This window comes from Kogia breviceps, chromosome 20, assembly GCF_026419965.1.
Source record: "Kogia breviceps isolate mKogBre1 chromosome 20, mKogBre1 haplotype 1, whole genome shotgun sequence".
NCBI classification, from domain to species: domain Eukaryota; kingdom Metazoa; phylum Chordata; class Mammalia; order Artiodactyla; family Physeteridae; genus Kogia; species Kogia breviceps.
Window position 1 is genome coordinate 12,191,381 of NC_081329.1, and position 17,961 is coordinate 12,209,341.

Genomic DNA, 17,961 nt, shown 5'->3' on the forward strand with positions numbered 1-17,961 from the left:
GCGTGCCAAAGACCTGCGGGAGGGGCGAGGCGGGAGCCTCTTGTGCCCGCCGCAGCCCCACACCTGCCGGGATGTCCGGACAAATAAAGCAGTGTAAACAAAAAGGGGGGAGATGGACGTGTCACCAAGTCGTGTGAGAAAAGCCTGGGAACAAACGGGGCGCCTCCGTCTCCAAGAGCTCTCCCTTGAACCCGGCGGAACAGCCTATTAAAGGCTTACTTAATTACTTTAATGACTCTGGACAGGCTTTAAAACGCACTCGGCGCTGGGACTGCGGGCTTGCTGGGATTTGTAAACAGGCAATCGTGTGAGACTCAGCGGTGGGACTAAAGGAGGCGACACTGTTTTGTGAGGGCCCTCACCCCCCGGCGCCCGCGGCCGCTGCGCCCCTGCGCTCGCTCGTCCGCCGGCGCAGGTTTACCGCCTCCTTCCCGCCCCGGCTGTTGCCATGCTAATGTTATTCCCCCGCCGGTCACGTGTCCTTTGAAGGGCCACGTGGATTAACAAAGCTGATCTGCCCCCAGCTCGCCCCCCTCGGCTGCTAATTTTTTTTTTTCTTAACTTAAAAAAAAAAAACCTGATCTTGAATGCATGCATCCCCCAAACGCAGCTTCCTTAATCCTATGGAATAATTCAAGTCGTGAATGCACTTGGAGCCCTGGATGACCGCTTTATAAGGCAGCCCCTGGTAGTTGGCAGGCTGCAGTCTACCTGGGACACTCGAGGAGGCACACGAGGCGAAAAGTGGACGGGTGCCTCGCGCCACCGCCTCTCCCGAGGGCGCGTACCGACCAGAATGTCAGGAAAGCTCAAGGAACGCAAAGTGAGTCGGCTGAGCCCAGATGGCTCTTGCACCAACAGGGCGGGGGCGTCTGACGCCCGCAGCACCACCTGGCTGGACCGACGGGCAGGGACATTATCACACGGGACTTCTCCTGGAGAGGAATCCTGAGTGGTTTGGGAAGGGGAGGAGGATGGAAAGAGGGGACGCCTCAGGCAGGCAGGAGCCCGCGCCTGGAGGCCGGTGGCCACCTCCCCATTGCCCTGGTGCTCAGCACGGCGGTGCGGCCCAGCGGACGTTGGAAGGAGAGCGCACCAGCGCGGGTGTGAGAAGGCAGAGCTCGTGTGACCCACTGTGGAGGGACAGGGGCCTGGGGCGAGTCCCTGGGCAGCGTTGAGGGCTGGGAGACAGCTGTGCCAGCCGTGCCTTTCACGACTCTCTGGGCAAAGCCATCCTAAACGTACAAACCTCTGTTCGCAGAGAACCCCCGTTTCCCACAAAGTGATAGAAAAGCGGAGGAGAGACCGGATTAACCGCTGTTTGAACGAGCTGGGCAAGACGGTGCCCATGGCCCTGGCGAAGCAGGTAACGTCGGCGGCCGAGAAAACGGTGCCGGCGCTGGGGATCCTCTGCCGCCACTGCCGGCAGTGATGCCGGGAGTCTGGAGCCGGAGAGGGCCTTACACGTGTGGGCTCCCTTCCCGGGTGCCTGAGCGCTGAGTGAGCCCCGGGCGGCCCTCGCGCAGATCCACAGCAGCGACCCACTCGCTGGTCCTCTCCGGATCAAACCTTGCACCCCGCCTGCCCGGGTTGGCCGGCACCCTCTGGGCCGCTTCGAGGAGCCCTTCCTCCTTTTGCAGAGTTCCGGGAAGCTGGAGAAGGCGGAGATCCTCGAGATGACCGTTCAGTACCTGAGAGCCCTGCACTCCGCTGATTTTCCCCGGGGAAGGGAAAAAGGTGGGCGCGGGTTGCGCAAAGGGGTACCTGGACAGGGACCGCGCGCCACAAGGAGACCTGGGGGCGGGACCTGGAGTGAAGCGGCGCTCGCGAGAGGTCTCTCGCTCTCTGGATGCTGCCGGGGCGGGGGCGGGGGCGGGGTGGGAGCGGACTCCTGTGAAAGCTAGGGGGACTGGAGCACAGGTGTCTGGGGATACAGGTTCCGCGGCCTCCTCTCAGGTGGGGAGGGTGGGGGTCAGACTCTTAAGGAAATGGAATTCGCTAGCTGGCGTTTCTCCACTCTCCAGAGTAACAAGAGGAGAGGGCGGGCGTCCAACGGAAACTCCGGCCAGGAAACGTGATGGGAGGTGCTTGGCCCCCCTCGCGCTCCCGGTCGGAAAGGGCGCTCACAGTTTTTTTCTTTCTACGGTTTTTCTCGCCCCTCCAGCAGAACTGCTAGCGGAGTTTGCCAACTACTTCCACTACGGCTACCACGAGTGCATGAAGAACCTGGTGCATTACCTCACCACCGTGGAGAGGATGGAGACCAAGGACACCAAGTACGCGCGCATCCTCGCCTTCTTGCAGTCCAAGGCCCGCTTGGGCGCCGAGCCCGCCTTCCAGCCGCTGGGTTCGCTCCCGGAGCCGGATTTCTCTTATCAGCTGCACCCAGCGGGGCCCGAGTTCGCAGGCCACAGCCCTGGTGAGGCGTTCTCGCAGGGCGCGGCCCCGGGCTCTTTCCCCTGGCCACACGGCGCGGCCCGCAGCCCGGCGCTGCCCTACCTGCCCAGCGCGCCCGTGCCGCTTCCGAGCCCCGCGCAGCAGCACAGCCCCTTCCTGACGCCCGTGCAGGGCCTGGACCGGCATTACCTCAACCTGATCGGCCACGCCCACCCCAACGCCCTTAACCTGCACACGCCCCAGCACCCCGCGGTGCTCTGACGCCGACTCGCCCGCAGATTTCTTTGCGCTTCGGGCGCTGCCTGGGAGAAATACTGTATATTGTACAAGTGTAAATACGGTGCCAACAAAAGAGCTGGGTGGGGGAAGGCCAAAAGCGAAAGAGTCTTCTGAAGGATCTCCCCGCTGGCAATAAACGTTTTCTGAAGGTCCCATAAAGATGGATTTCTTGTTACCTTCTGCTCTTCCAAAACCCACCGCCTCCGAGGTGTTTCGGGCGCAAGGCTGATAGGGGCCACGGTGACGGCCCTCCGTAGTCTGGGTGGGGAAGGGGGCGCGTCGCTGCGGTGTCTGAGGAGGCGGGGAGGCTAAGTGGAGGGGTCGCTTCCAGGCTGGATTCGCGTTTCCCCCGGGGCTCCAGACCCGCTCCCGCCTTGGGCGCACCTTGGGCATCTGCCTGGGGAAGGGCAGACTCGAGGAACAGGGCCCTCAGCTCTCAGAAAATACAAATCAAAGGACCCTCCCCAAGCTGGCTTTGGCGGACTTTCGCCAGTTCCGACCTGGGCGCGCTTCCCTAACCCGGGACGAGGCCCCGGACACGCGCGCACCACCAGCCCGCTGGTCTGGAGCGCGCCGAAACTCAGACCATCGGGATGCGTGACTAGGTTCACGGCCTCAACCTGACTGGTAAAAAATATGTAGAGGAGGTAGCTTCCGAGTGTGGCTTAGAAACAACATCCGATGAAGTTTATCTTCGAATGACAACTACTCGTCGGCACCGAAGGGTTCAGGAAGCTGGAGTTGCCTCTGGCGCACAAATCAGCTCAGCTTCGGGGCCGCTGGGCAACCTGGTGAGAGGCCGGCAGCAGCCGGGTTGGGAGACGCGCTCCCCTAAAGGACTGTCCACACCCGGCCACTGGTGCGGCGTGGAGACGCTGGGTTCTTGGGCCTGCTGAGAAAGGCTTCTCCACCTTTTCCTGGGGGAGGGGGATTTTAACCTTCTCGCTCCACCCAGAACATTGGAACGTTTGGGGGTCTAGGGAAGACTTGGCTAGTGATCTGTAAGGGGCTTGTAGTTTTCAACGACAATTCGATCTGTCTTACCCACAAAACAGCAATACATTTAAAACAGCAAGCTGAAATCGGGTTTTTCTAGGACCCAGAGAGCAAAATAAGCCTCACTGTTGTTTTATGTTAACTGGTAAAATGAACAAGGTAACCAACCCGTTTAAGATGTCTTTGTGAGAATTTAAAATTTTTCCTTCATTGACTTTCTTTTCTTTGTTTCTGTCGTTTCTTTTTGTTCCCGTTCCCTTTGATGCCCTTTAAATAAATAACTCAAAATTATGTAGCAGATTTTCCTGTTTCCTGAGGCCATTTAGCTGAACTACAATTATTTGTCACTGCTCAGGTTAGCTGGAGTGCAATAAATTAACTTATTCCATTTCTGTGGACAGAGCTTAAGGGAGCTCTGACCTAGACTGTTTACTGAGGTCATGGAGTAAGATGGCCCACAGTTTATAAACCATCAAACTTGATTACAGAGACAAGACCAAAAAAACCACACACACACACACACACACACACACACACACACACACAGAGCCACTTTATTATGTTGTCCATAAAGTGAAACTTAAATCTTAAATGTGTATGTTCTGGGGGCAGGGAGAATCTATAAACTTTAGAAAAAGTCTTTCAAGTAAGGGGTTCTTGCCCTTACACGCACTATATATCACTACAATACTTATCTATAAAATGTGAGATGCAAACAAGTATGTCCTCCCTTATGAAATGATATAGTTGGAGCATGAAAGTCAGTGTAAGGTCAGGAGGCCACTGGGTAACAAATATATATTGAGCAATATGGGATGAAAACAAATTATGCAGAAATGGGAGAATGCATGGTGCCTATTATTGGAACACATGTCTTACACCCATTTTTATCAGCGCTGGATACAGAATATGAAGGAAAGCCTTTCAGCCTTTTTTTCTCTGAGCATTAAGCCAATCTGAATTCCCTTTGGCAGTGAAGCATTAAAGATATAGTGTTACCCTGGAAATATAAATTATTAATATATTCAGCATTTTTGTCACTTCTCAACTGTTAACCAAATTAGACAAAACTTTCTTTTGCTAAGTAGATTTTCTCTTTGGGATTAGCTTTGGGAAAGCACAGGGCCACCATAGTAAAAACTTTGGTCATTTACATATAATTTTGCAAACTTCCACTGGCCCATGACAGTCTTTGTACCTCAAATGTTGGTATTCTTGATTTTTTTTCTTTCTCATTTAACTGTGGAGATAAAACCCTGCTTTGGATTTACAATGACTTTAGGATAAAAGTCTCCCTCCCCTTTCTCTCCTTCCCCCTTTCTGTGTGTGTGTGTGTGTGTGTGTGTGTATGTGTGTGTGTGTGTGTGTGTGTGTGTGTGGTGTCTTTTTCTGAAACCTTCTTCCAAAGTTCCAATTCTCCAGGCTTGGTGAAAAGTCAAACTTTGCAGAAGATTAAAAATGTCACTACAAAATGGAATCGATTTAAATCAGATTGTGACTTTAATGTGTTCTTCCTGTACTTTCTCTGATAACACATTACTTCCAGCCTCTCTGTCCCAAGCCCCCCACCTACTCCCCCCTCTGTCTGAGTCTCTTATGCCCAATCCCTCCACTCTTTCTTTTAAGTAAGTTGTATAGTAATGGTTTCCAAGAGAGGCTCAACCAAACCCAGAAATAACAAAAAACAAAAACCAGTGGGTTTGGCTGGAGGTGACCCATTGTGATACTTCTGAAAGGGGCAACCCCTTGTTTCTTGGGCTTCATCCTTGAGTGGGCAAGAATAAAAATAATCATCCCCATGAAATCAAAGGTTTTCTCTAGAGGCTTGAAGAACAAAGCTGATGGCTGATGCTTTGGTTCAGTCCCTGTGGCTCTGTAGGGCTACAACTAGGAGCTTCTTGGCCCTCCAGACACCCCAGCAAAAGGGCGGTAATACAGAGCTCACTTGTGCTTCCAAGCGTTATTGAACAAACACAGCCATGTACCAGTGGGGGCCCTGCAGTCTGGCCTGCTAGATACCAGGAAAGGAAGGTGAAAGAGCAGCTATTCAAGTGCCTACCTGACCCCACAAAGGCACGGAATTCCTAGGAACCTGGTAATGGGTATCCGCATAGCATAACACACCAAGAAAAGTAAGGCAAGATAGGGCATGTAGTAGGAGCTCAGTAAACATGTGTGGCATGACATCATAGTGCTGAGTCTCTTGGATTCTACATCTGCCCTAGACCTCTTGTTTCTGGCCCTTAGTCCCCTCCCCACTTCAGTAGAGACCAGAAAATACTCGTACACCCACCCAGAAATCTGTGAGGCAACCTACACACATTCTGAGGGTTTTCAGACAGACCAACTTCCCTGCCTTTGCCTAGAAGTTCTACCTCGTGGTCTGGCAGCAGGAGACACACGTGGCCTGCTTGGTTAAGGCAGTTAACTCTTCCTGAAGGCCCAGCTAAATGCAGACGCCAAATCCAGGATCTGAATTCAAAACTAGCCTGATGAGGGCTCTGCTCCTTTCACATGGGAAAGATCCAAGACTGGGCTGAGTCGATTCCACCCTCCTCTTTTCTGCACCATTAGTTGTTCAGACCCCACCTGGATTTGCATTCCAGCTCTGCTACTTACAATTCTGGGCAAACTGCTAAGCCACTCTGCATCTGTTTCCTCATCTATAAAATAGAGATATGAAAGGTGCATATACCTCATAGGGTTCCTAAGAGGATTAAATGAATTGGTACACTCAAAGCACTCTAGACAGTGTGTGGCCCATAGTGAATGTTCAGTAAATGTTAGCTATTATAATAATGATCTATTCCTCCCCCCCACCACCAAGTGTCAGATCCTTGGGACCACCTCAAACTGAAAAATAAAACGTCAAGGCACATGATGAAAAAATCTTGAACCCCAGGGCTCTTTTTTAAACCCCAAGGCTTATTCTGAAACAAGGCAATATTCTTCATTTAGGGCAAGTGGGGATGGGGAGCTCAAATTCCATCCCATGGTCATTTTGAGGCCTATGAGCCCTATTCCGAGTTATGGTTGGTAGTCGGGGCCCCTAATCACCTTGGAATGCTATCTCTTATGCTCTTTCATATACAGAAATCTAGCTTTATGTTATTTTGCTACAGCTCTTATACCCACATTCCTACATTCTCTCTCAAAGTACATATTCTAATGCCTATGATTAACATACAAATTTGGCTGTTGCAGATTCTTTTCTGGATCACGGAGTAAATAAATAAACTAATTCAATATTCCTTAAATACACTTTCTCTGGCAGCTTTATGTTCTTCTCAGCATTTCCCCCATTTTTTCCCATTCAAGTCTTTTGTCCATCCTATTTGTCACCTGTCTGCTCCAATGCTGGCTCCAGACTCACCCCTGATGTAGGTGAAGGCACTGCTGCAGACCCCCAGCTGCCTGGGTCCCGACCGACCCCTCACTCTCACTCCCTTTCTCACTTGGCCTTTGTTTCTCACGCTCTCTGGTTTTCTGATTGCTCAGCTCCCAATATCCGATTCTCCATGCACCCGTGGCCTGGGGTGAGAATGATCTCTGCGTGTGTGTGTCCACAGGAAGAGGTATCGCTGGGGTAACACTCTCAACCTCTCTCAGCAGCCCTTTCACATTCTTCAGCTACCCCACTGGAGGGTTTAAAAGGTGGACCCAAGCACACTCACCTCAGCCCCTTTATCTTTGGGCGCCGACCTGCCCACAGGAAGCACGCAAGCATTCCCATCTAAGCTGGCGGGGAGATTTCGAGCTCTTCCCATGCTTCTGATGGGTAAGTTTAATTCTAAGGTCAAGTGTTGCAAAGCCCACTCTCCACACGCAGATGTCACATCCTCCAGTCGGTTGCAAAACAGACATTTCTTTTCTCCACCTGACATCCCATATCCACATCCTAAATGATTCTGAGCACAGGTAAGAGGGAAAAAAAAAAGACATTTATTTATTGGATGCCCTAAAACCCCAGAACCTGGGTGCCTATATGTGTGCAGCTAGGAAGGCGGATATACATACATGCCTGTGTGCGTTGAGAGGTGTAGGCACAAGAGTGTCCACAGGTGTGGTGTGTGAACAGGTGGCTGCTGCATCCACAAGTGTGCGTGGAAAGATGAGCTGGGACCAGAGAAAAGACCACTGAAGAGAGTGGCTAGTTTGGAGCTTGAGGGACCCAACTATTTCTGGCTCACTTGGAAGATAAGAAGCAACCATTATGAAGGGTTGCAAATCTGTCCCATTATAATCTCTAACAAACCCTCTCTATATTGGGAAGAGCTGCAGCAAAGCAGGAGAGAGGCAGTAGACAGTGTTATGCTGAATGGGGGCGTGGGAGATAACAGGAAAGTTACCAAAACCACAGATGATGGGGGTGGGAAACTTGAGCAGGAATTCTGGGCTGAGCTATGAAGAGCGTGTGTAAGGAAAAAGAACCCCAAGGGAAATGGGAACCTGAGTACTTTTTGGTATTCCCACCTAGCCTCATTTATTATGTTTAGCTTAAAAGCAAGAGTCAGTAAAACATACTAGTTAAAGCTTTATAAATATGATGAAACATTCTTGCTACAATATTTCTAGGAGCCTTTTGCAATGTTTGATGAAACAAAAGCAAGCCTCCTCTACGGCTGTTTTGTCATAGGCATATCAGTAGAGGTCTTCCACAATAGAAGACTTTCATCTCCATCCACTAAGAACAGAACTTTATTTTTTACATAAACATGATTTCTATTTTATATTTATGCCAGGCTATAAATCTGTGATCTAGCCCTATTATTCTTTCTAAATATAACCTAAAGTATAATTAGTGAAGAAAACAATTGCTATAAAGACATGGAGAGGACGCACACAAGTTTTAGGACTACAAGTTACGACTCATCTCTCTACTTTTTGGAGGTATTGTGTGCCATGTATGTGGCACACCTACAACTGCAACCTGTCTAGCTTCAGCAATACTGGGGGGAAGTCTGGGGGAGTAAATTCTGGGTACTTGGAGAAGCTGTTTGGAAAAATTCAAATTGAAGGGAGGGTCATCTGCAAATATGTATTCTGGCCACAAGCCACAAGCAATAAATTTGTGAAAGCTTGAAAAATTCCTAATTTCACAAACCCCTCCTACTGTGATGTAAAGAGGCAGACATGAATACAATTGAACCCTATCTGAATTACATGACAGCCCAGTCAAAAAGACAAGAGCAATGTGGATACTGTCAAATTAGAACTGAATAATAGCTATCATGACCCTGAACCCTAGGCTGATGATGGCCCAAACATATGTGGTGAGGGGAGGCCGCAGGGGAAGGAATTTCACTGCTGTACCATTAATTTCAGAGGGAAGAAGTTAAGCTAAGAATTTCTTAGAATACTATAAAAAATGGAAAGATAATTTCTAAAACTATTGAAGCATTGTGTTGTCTGTTTCCTTGTCATGAAGAGAACAGGTATCAGTGAGACAACACTTTCAAATCTTTTCAATTATGTATTACAGAAAGAGACACCATGAAAGCTGAATATGCTTTGGAGATAAGGGAGTTTAGGAAACAGTAGTTTAGGAATAGTAGTTTAGTTTCCTAAACTACTAAACAGTAGTTTAGTTTCCTAAACAGGAGTTTAGGAAACAAGAAGCATCAAATGACTTTCTATGAGGACAGGAACCAAGTGATGTGTGTAACGAGAATACAGAATGAGTTTATGTTGCACTCGATGGTGGTTTTTCGGGCATCAGGTGTTTGCTATCATTAGCAAGCTTCTTCCAAAACAAAATTGTAGTCTATTTTTCCATATAACTCCCAGTCATACTTTGATAAACCTCATCTTCACTAAGGAGGAAGTTGTAGAGCTTAAGAACTGATCTGAATTCTGCGAAGGAAAGGTAGCCACTACTATCAACACCTGGTTTCATTTTTTTGTTGAATTTTATTTATTTTTTTATACAGCAGGTTCTAATTAGTCATCAATTTTATACACATCAGTGTATATATGTCAATCCCAATCTCCCAATTCATCCCCCCCCCACCACACCCTGCCGCTTTCCCTCCTTGGTGTCCATATGTTTGTTCTCTACATCTGTGTCTCTATTTCTGCCTTGCAAACCAGTTCATCTGTACCATTTTTCTAGGTTCCACATATATGCATTAATATAAGCATATATGTTTGTTTTTCTCTTTCTGACTTACTTCACTCTGTATGACAGTCTCTAGATCCATCCACGTCTTGACAAATGACCCAATTTCATTCCTTTTTATGGCTGAGTAATATTCCATTGTATATATGTGCCACATCTTCTTTATCAATTCATCTGTTGATGGACACTTAGGTTGCTTCCATGTCCTGGCTATTGTAAATAGTGCTGCAATGAACATTGTGGTGCATGTGTCTTTTTGAATTATGGTTTTCTCAGGGTATATGCCCAGTAGTGTGATTGCTGGGTCATATGGTAATTCTATTTTTACTTTTATAAGGAACCTCCACAGTGGCTGTATCAATTTACATTCCCACCAACAGTGCAAGAGGCTTCCCTTTTCTCCACACCCTCTCCAGCATTTATTGTTTCTAGATTTTCTGATGATGCCCATTCTAACTGGTGTGAGGTGATACCTCATTGTAGTTTTGATTTGCATTTCTCTAATGATTAGTGATGTTGAGCAGCTTTTCATGTGCTTCTTGGCCATCTGTATGTCTTCTTTGGAGAAATGTCTATTTAGGTCTTCTGCCCATTTTTCAATTGGGTTGTTTGGTTTTTTTTAATATTTAAAAGCTCTCTGTATGCTCTTCTAGTCACACTGGATTACAGAAGAGAAAATTATTGGACAAATAAATTCTTCCTCCCCCAATATATAAATATATCAAAACAGAAATGTTTCCTCCCTTTGCTTCTCCCCTTTTTTCCCTACGCAGCCCCTTCCTGCCTGATCACCAACTTTTCTTCTCTTATGGGGTAGGATACAGTTATCCTGAAGGTTTCTTTTGAGGCTCTTAATCTAGGCAAAACCATGCCATGCAATAAAAGGAAACCACTAAGGCCTTATTTCCAGATCTATCCTCACCTCCAGATAGACTCACAATCTGTCTCTCCTTGATTCACCACTATCCCTTGACCAGCTTCTCACCCTTCTCCTAACTCCACATCCAAACAGACATCAAGTCTTGTGGATTTTACCTTATATCTCTTGATCCATTATTTCTTCTGCCACAGCCAAACACCAGGCTGTCAGTGACCCTTTTCAACTTCCCACCAATCTCACAAGCCTCCATTTTGCTTCCTCTAATTGATTTTCAGCATATCAACCAGACCGTTTTTCTAAAACACAAACCTAAAATTCCCCTGTTTAGAATTATTCAAAGCCTGCCTGCTCTTACTCTCAGGAAAAAGTCCAAGTTCCTTGTCAGGCTTCCCACTGTGGCCCCTGCACACTTCTCAGGCCTCATTGCTTGACACTAACTACCCCAAATGCAACATCAGGCACAATGACACCGATTCACACACGCTGGGCTACCGTGAATGCTGCGTTTCAAAGGCAAAGAAAAGTTCAGAATACCTTTTCCCTTAGGCGACTAATCAGCACTCTCAAACCTGCTGGCTCTTCTCTAATGAAAAGCTGATGTTCATTCTCAGGCGAAGGGAAACGCCCAGTTGCAGCAGCGTTGTGCCTGTTCATACAAATCTGCCTCTTACATGGCTTCAGAAATTCTTGGTACGAAACACTGACAAAATTAGTCGACACTTGAACAACACGGGTTTGAACTGCTTGGGTCCACTTATACATGGATTTTTTTTTTTTTTTTTTTTTTTTTTGTGGTACGCGGGCCTCTCACTGTTGTGGCCTCTCCCGTTGCGGAGCACAGGCTCCGGACGCGCAAGCGCAGCGGCCATGGCTCACGGGCCCAGCAGCTCCGCGGCACGTGGGATCTTCCCGGACCGGGGCACGAACCCGCGTCCCCTGCATCGGCAGGCGGATTCTCAACCACTGTGCCACCAGGGAAGCCCTACATGGATATTTTCAATAAATACATACTACAGTATGACACGATCTACTGCTGACTGAATTCAAGGATGCGAGACTGAGGATATGGAAGCTGACTGTAAAGTTGGATGTGGATTTTTTACTGCATTGAGGGTCAGCGCCCCTAATCTCCAAGTTGTTCAAGGGTCAACTGCACATGAAATCTATGTTCTGGTCTATTTTTTCTGGACTTTTATAATCAAACAATATCATTATTTGACATTAAATATTATCAACAGGCAAGGTGATTAAGAACATGGGCTCTGGAGCTAAGCTGCTAAGTCCTGGTTCTGCCATTTTCTGATTATATGACCTTGAAAATTATTGGACAACTCCGGGCTTCAGTTCCCATCATTAAATGGAATGATAGTACCCATCCCATGGGGTTAATGGGAGGATTAAGTGAGTTAACAGCAGGGTCTGGCCAGTGGTCTGTACCCAGTAACTTAGCTAGCATGACTAAAATCTGCATGAGGTTGCTGTATAAATTAAATCAATTTCCTTTGAAACTGCTGACCTATTTACAATATTGAATTTTTGAAATCATGGTTTTTATCTTGTCAATTCATTGCCCTCCCCTTTTTAAAAACCAGTCTTAATCTGAGTGCTTTCTTCTCTGCATCAGAAAAGACATCAAGAATGGAAGAAAGGTATTGATAGAAAGACATCTCTTTTTTTCTTTGCGGTACGCGGACCTCTCACTGTTGTGGCCTCTCCCGTCGCGGAGCACAGGCTCCGGATGCGCAGGCTCAGCGGCCACGGCTCACGGGTCCAGCCACTCCGCGGCACGTGGGATCTTCCCAGACCAGAGCACGAACCCGTGTCCCCTGCATCGGCAGGCGGATTCTCAACCACTGCGACACCAGGGAAGCCCAAGAGATCTCTTTTTTAGGAAGAGATTTGCCAGGGATCAGGTACAGGGGCAACTCCAGAAGTTCTAAATAGACTTCAGAGCAGCCACCTGGTTGGAACAGCACTAGGGGATTTGTCTTAAGGCTGCAAACACAGTCTGAGGTGGCCTTAGTCGGGTTAATGGAAATCAAGAGGGAGCTAAGTTCCCCCAAAGGTGCTCCTGGATGTCTCCCCTGACCTGGCCCCGTCAGTGTTAGGGGCTTTCACACACGGTTACTCCATTTACTCTCCACAAACACGTCTGCAGTAGGAAACACTACCCTCAATGTTCAGATGAGGCCTAACTCAGAGAGTCTATCGAAAGTCACACAACTATTTTGTGGCAGAGCTAGGATTTGAACTATAATATGTTTGCTTCCCAGTCCAGTGCCCTTTCCTCTAGCAACAGCTGTCACAATCAGGAATACTTTCACACTTTATTGGAATTGTATGATTTAGATCTAAGTTTAGGAATATTCTTCTTGTGTAAAGTTGTAGTCCTCCAGGACCTCAAAACTGGGCAGTTGGATGTTTCTAAAATTCAGGTTTAAAAAAATAACTTTAAAAAAACTAATGGGAATATATGTATGCATATAGCTGATTCACTTTGTTACATAGCAGAAACTAACAGAACATTGTAAAGCAATTATACTCCAATAAAGATGTTAAAAAAACTAATTATCAGAGCAATATATGCTCATTATAGAAAATTGGAAACACATAGGAAAGTATAAAGGGATACAAAAACACCCTTAATCCCACCATCCAATGTAAGCACATTTTTTATGTTTCCTTAAAACCTTTCTATGCACACACTAATTTTAAAATACATTTTGAATAGCTAGTACGTTTATACAGTACAAAATGTTAGAAGTACAAAAGGATATACAGTCAAGTCTCCCTCCTACCTCTGCCCCCAGCCCCGCAGTGCCCTTCCTAGGAAGTGATCACTCTTACCAGTTTTTATGTCACCTTTAAAAGATAGTCCATGCATACACGCAAACTGAGTAAATTCTTAATTCTTTTAAAAAAATGGTACATTGTTTTGTGAGTAAATACAAACATACACCTAGATTTTCTTACTCTCTAGATCTGATTCACCTTCCTTCTCCTTCAGTATCACACCTCCTTCCTGGCAGTCCACACTCATATTCATTCAGGTTGTTGCACAGCCCAGTCAAAATCACCTTAAAATCTGCCTTGCTGATAAAACCAGTGTTAGAGGGATCAATTCTCGAAACTTTTTTCTGAGGTCATCCCTGAAATAACCTCACCTAAGAGAGACAAAAATCAGAAACTTTAAGATGTTGAGTCTCTCTTCAGCAGGGCTGCATATATTTCTCCACGTGTGATGTCATAGCACCACTCTGTACAACATTCTTCCAGTAAATTAAGTCTAAGTAGTAAGGGTCACTGGGTCTAAATAACATGCCTATTCTGACCCCTTTTAGTTGTCTTCCAAAATATTTGTAATTTCCTAAACTTGTCAAGCTCTCTCCTACCTTTGCATATGTTCCTTCCTCCTTCTTTTAGAAATTCATTCCTCCACCATCCCAGCCTTCTCACCTCCTTTCTTTACCTAGAAAATTCCACCTTCCCCCCCTTTTTAAAAAAATAAATTAATTTTATCTATTTACTTTGGCTGCTTTGTTGTGGTGCACGGGCTTCTCATCGCAGTGGCTTCTCTTGTTGCGGAGCATAGGCTCCAGGCATGCGGGCTTCAATAGTTGTGGCTCATGGGCTCTAGAGCGCAGGCTCAGTAGTTGTGGCTCACGGGGCTGGTTGCTACGTGGCATGTGGGATCTTCCCAGACCAGGGCTCGAACCTGTGTCCCCTGCATTGGCAGGCGGATTCTTAACCACTGTGCCTCCAGGGAAGCCCCCACCTTCCCTTTTAAGATGAAAACTTTCTCTGATACCCCATCTTCCTACCTCCCAGTCTCATTAGGCACTTCTGTGTGTTACTCATTACACTTGTACAAAACCCCTATCATTCATTTAACAAATACCTGTTAAGTGCCTATATGTGCCAGAGATTGAGGAAACGGGATAAGGCAAGTGACATCCTGATAGCAGTTATACAGTCTAACGGGGAAGAAATTAGGTAAGCAGTTATTAAAGTATGATAAATGCTAAAAAGGAATATTCAGGGTGCTTGGGGAGAAGGGGAAACCTAGAGCAGAGGCTCCCAATTGGTCCTAATGAGGGAGAGACAGTGACATTTCAGCTGATGCCCGAAGTGTAGGAATTAACCAGGTGAATTGGGGACGAAGAGGAAGGAAGAGGGTTTCAAGTAGAGAGAACACCTGTGTGAAACCTCAGAGGTATTCAATACGAACAAGGAACTTTTGAGGACCTCATGGTTGTCCATATGGCCAGTGAATTGTTTTAAGACTTGATCAGATATGTCTTTTATAAAGATGGCTCTGGTTTCAGTGTACAGAAAGAACTGGAGAGGAGTAACGCTGGAGTCCGAGGGACTAGTGTTTGTAGCATTTACATAGGATTTCTCTATAGAGTTGAAGCCCAGTATCAGATTATTTGCATTTCATAATTCTGAATTTTTTTTTTTTTTTTTTTTTTTTTTGCCGTACGCGGGCCTCTCACTGTTGTGGCCTCTCCCATTGCGGAGCACAGGCTCCGGACGCGCAGGCTCAGCGGCCATGGCTCATGGGCCCAGCCGCTCCCCGGCATGTGGGATCTTCCCGGACCGGGGCATGAACCCGCGTCCCCTGCATCGGCAGGCGGACTCTCAACCACTGCGCCACCAGAGAAACCCTGAATTATTTTTGATGGTGTTGTTTCTGAGCTTTTTAAAAGGGTACTAGATTATACTCATCTTTTTAGCATCAGAGCCTAGTGGAGGTTAGCACAGAGTGGGTTAGCAAGAAATCTCTATAAATGACAAATGGTAATACTTCCTCAGAGTAGCTTAAGCTTAAGATTAGGCTCTTTTCTTGCTAAATTGAATAGAGCAACACAAAATGGAGTCTCTTACGATTCCTATTAAAATATACGATTAAATTAAAACAACAGCATCCTTATTAAATAAACACCAATTTCCAAACTTGACAACAAATGACAAGTATTATCTACAGTAGTGGAAGCAATACAGAGATCCCACCGCAGCTGAGTCGTTTGTAGGCAGCCACTGGAATTGATCTTTATGAAGGCAATGCTTGACATGGAAATGAATAATAATGATTTCAGGAATGTAAATTATTTATGCATGAGAATAAAGATCTGATGTAAACATGGCCAAATTGCATTGCTAAATTATGATGAAAGGATTATGAATGTTAGAGACTAAAGATAATAACATGCCTAAAAAGAACTAAACGTGTTTAAACATCTTTTTATTGTAAAGTTAAATGGATACAGAAAACCACATAAAACAAATATTACTTTAATGATGTATTTTAAGGTGAGTACCACTGTAACTATGACAACGGTTACGAGATAGAAGTTGGCCGTCTCCACGTAGCTTCACCCCAATCCCAATCCCTTCCTCCCCAAACAAGTAATCATTATCCTGACTTTTACAGAAATCACTTGCTTGGATTAAAAAGAAAAGTTTTATCACCCAACCATGTATCCTGGACAATATAGTTTTTTCTTGCTTCTTTAAAAATATTTGATATGTCTTTTAAATCTCCTTTAAGTTATAGCTTCTCCCTCCATCCCTTTCCCTTTCTTACAATGTTTCTGTCAGGAAGACCAGGCTACCTGAGCTGTAGTTCTGCAGAGGCCGGATGTTGCTGGTAGTGGACTCATGTGTAGCTCATCATGTTCCTGTCTTCTCTATCCAGCAGCTGGATCCAGAGACTACATCAAAATCAGGTTTAACCCCTTTGACAAAACTAAGCACTTAAAAAAAACCTGGAATGAACTATTAATATTAAAAGTCTCAAATTTCACCTTTAGCCCCTTCAGAATTGTTCCCAGCTCTGCCTCTCCACTCGGCTCTTGGTCGCATCCTGCTCTTTGCTGTCAGTCATGGAGATGCTCACTGTGTTTGCACACACCCTCCTTTTGGCTCTAATTGCTCACTGAGCTAATCAGTTCTTCTGAGAAAAGTGACTAAGGCTTTCACTGCTTTAGGCAGAAGCTTCCCTGGCCCACTGAGTTGGGAGTTTCCAGTCCAGCCTGTTCGCTGACACCCCACCTACAAAGCTTCTCGTGGAATGAGGGACATCCTCTCTTCCTCCACTCAAATAGACCAGCCTCTTCCCCATTTGTTTCCCAAGTATCACTTTCAATCATATTGAAGGGAAAAAATGCCTTTAAAATTTAAACTGTTCCACTGACCGAATATAAAATTCTGAAACGCAGTTTTTCTTTTAATTACAAAATTTTTATTTTGGACTTTTTTCTTTTCTTTTCTTTTCTTTTTTCTTTTTTTTTTTTTTTGCGGTACGCGGGTCTCTCACTGCCATGGTCTCTCCCGTTGTGGAGCACAGGCTCCGGACGCTCAAGCTCAGCGGCCATGGCTCACGGGCCCAGCCGCTCCACGGCATGTGGGATCTTCCCGGACCGGGGCACGAACCCGCATCCCCTGAATCAGCAGGCGGACTCTCAACCACTGCACCACCAGGGAAGCCCTTATTTTGGACTTTTTATAGCTTAAGAAGCATTACAATGTAAAAAATATATAATAACGACAATTTAACAGACATAGTATCTCTAAATAGATGATTTTTACATCATTTAAAAATACTGAGTCAGAATTTTTAAAATAATTATTTTAAAATTAGGTAATTCCTTTTCTTTTTCTTCAATTTGGGATTTTTATATACTCTGTTAATGGGATATTCATTAGCCTACTTATTTGATATCTACTGGCTTGATACCATTTTGCTAATCACTTAAGAATAGGTTTTCTTATGAAATGTTTCCTTTCATGGTTTCCAAACATCTATTTCTGAAAATCATTTTTTAAAAGCAGTATTCTCTAAACAACACCTGCATCTTCAAGATTCAGTTTAAATACTAATTCTGACTAATCTTCCTAATCACATAAAAATCTCTTATGTGGACTTCCTCATTATGCCTATATTTTAGTGGTTGTCAGGTACATAAGTGTTTTACAACATAATTTAATTCCTTGATCTTGAAATGCAGTTTTTATGTCACCTTTTACCCTCTGAATGCATTGGCCCGAGGGATTTAAAACAACATAATAAATTACCCATCACTGTCATCATATCCTATGATCCAGCTGATCAGAAACTAAGTTTGATCATGGTAATGGAGAGCTTAGAATAGCCATTCTAATAATCAAAAATTTTGCGGCATTATTCTTTGAAGAATTAAAAGTAGCTTGGCGCACAGGGAGATCACCTCTGTGCTTTGTGACTACCTAGAGGGGTGGGATAGGGAGGGTGGGAGAGAGGGTGATGCAA

The 17,961-nt window shown here is 45.8% G+C and overlaps 1 protein-coding gene and 1 long non-coding RNA gene across 3 annotated transcripts in view; one reads left to right on the forward strand and one right to left on the reverse strand.

Annotated features, from left to right (window-relative positions):
* Positions 1–17,961, reverse strand: part of LOC136793312 (uncharacterized) — a 115,777-nt gene that overhangs the window by 53,210 nt on the left and 44,606 nt on the right. The window lies entirely within an intron of this gene.
* Positions 797–2,658, forward strand: HELT (helt bHLH transcription factor). 2 transcript variants are annotated; one of them, XM_059049373.1, is made up of 4 exons: positions 797–823; positions 1,262–1,366; positions 1,641–1,737; positions 2,165–2,658. In XM_059049373.1, exons 1-4 carry the CDS (start codon positions 797–799, stop codon positions 2,656–2,658), a joined length of 723 nt encoding a protein of 240 aa, XP_058905356.1. The 2 variants fall into 2 exon arrangements, with proteins under 2 accessions (XP_058905356.1, XP_058905355.1); XM_059049372.1 differs by having other exon boundaries at positions 2,168–2,658.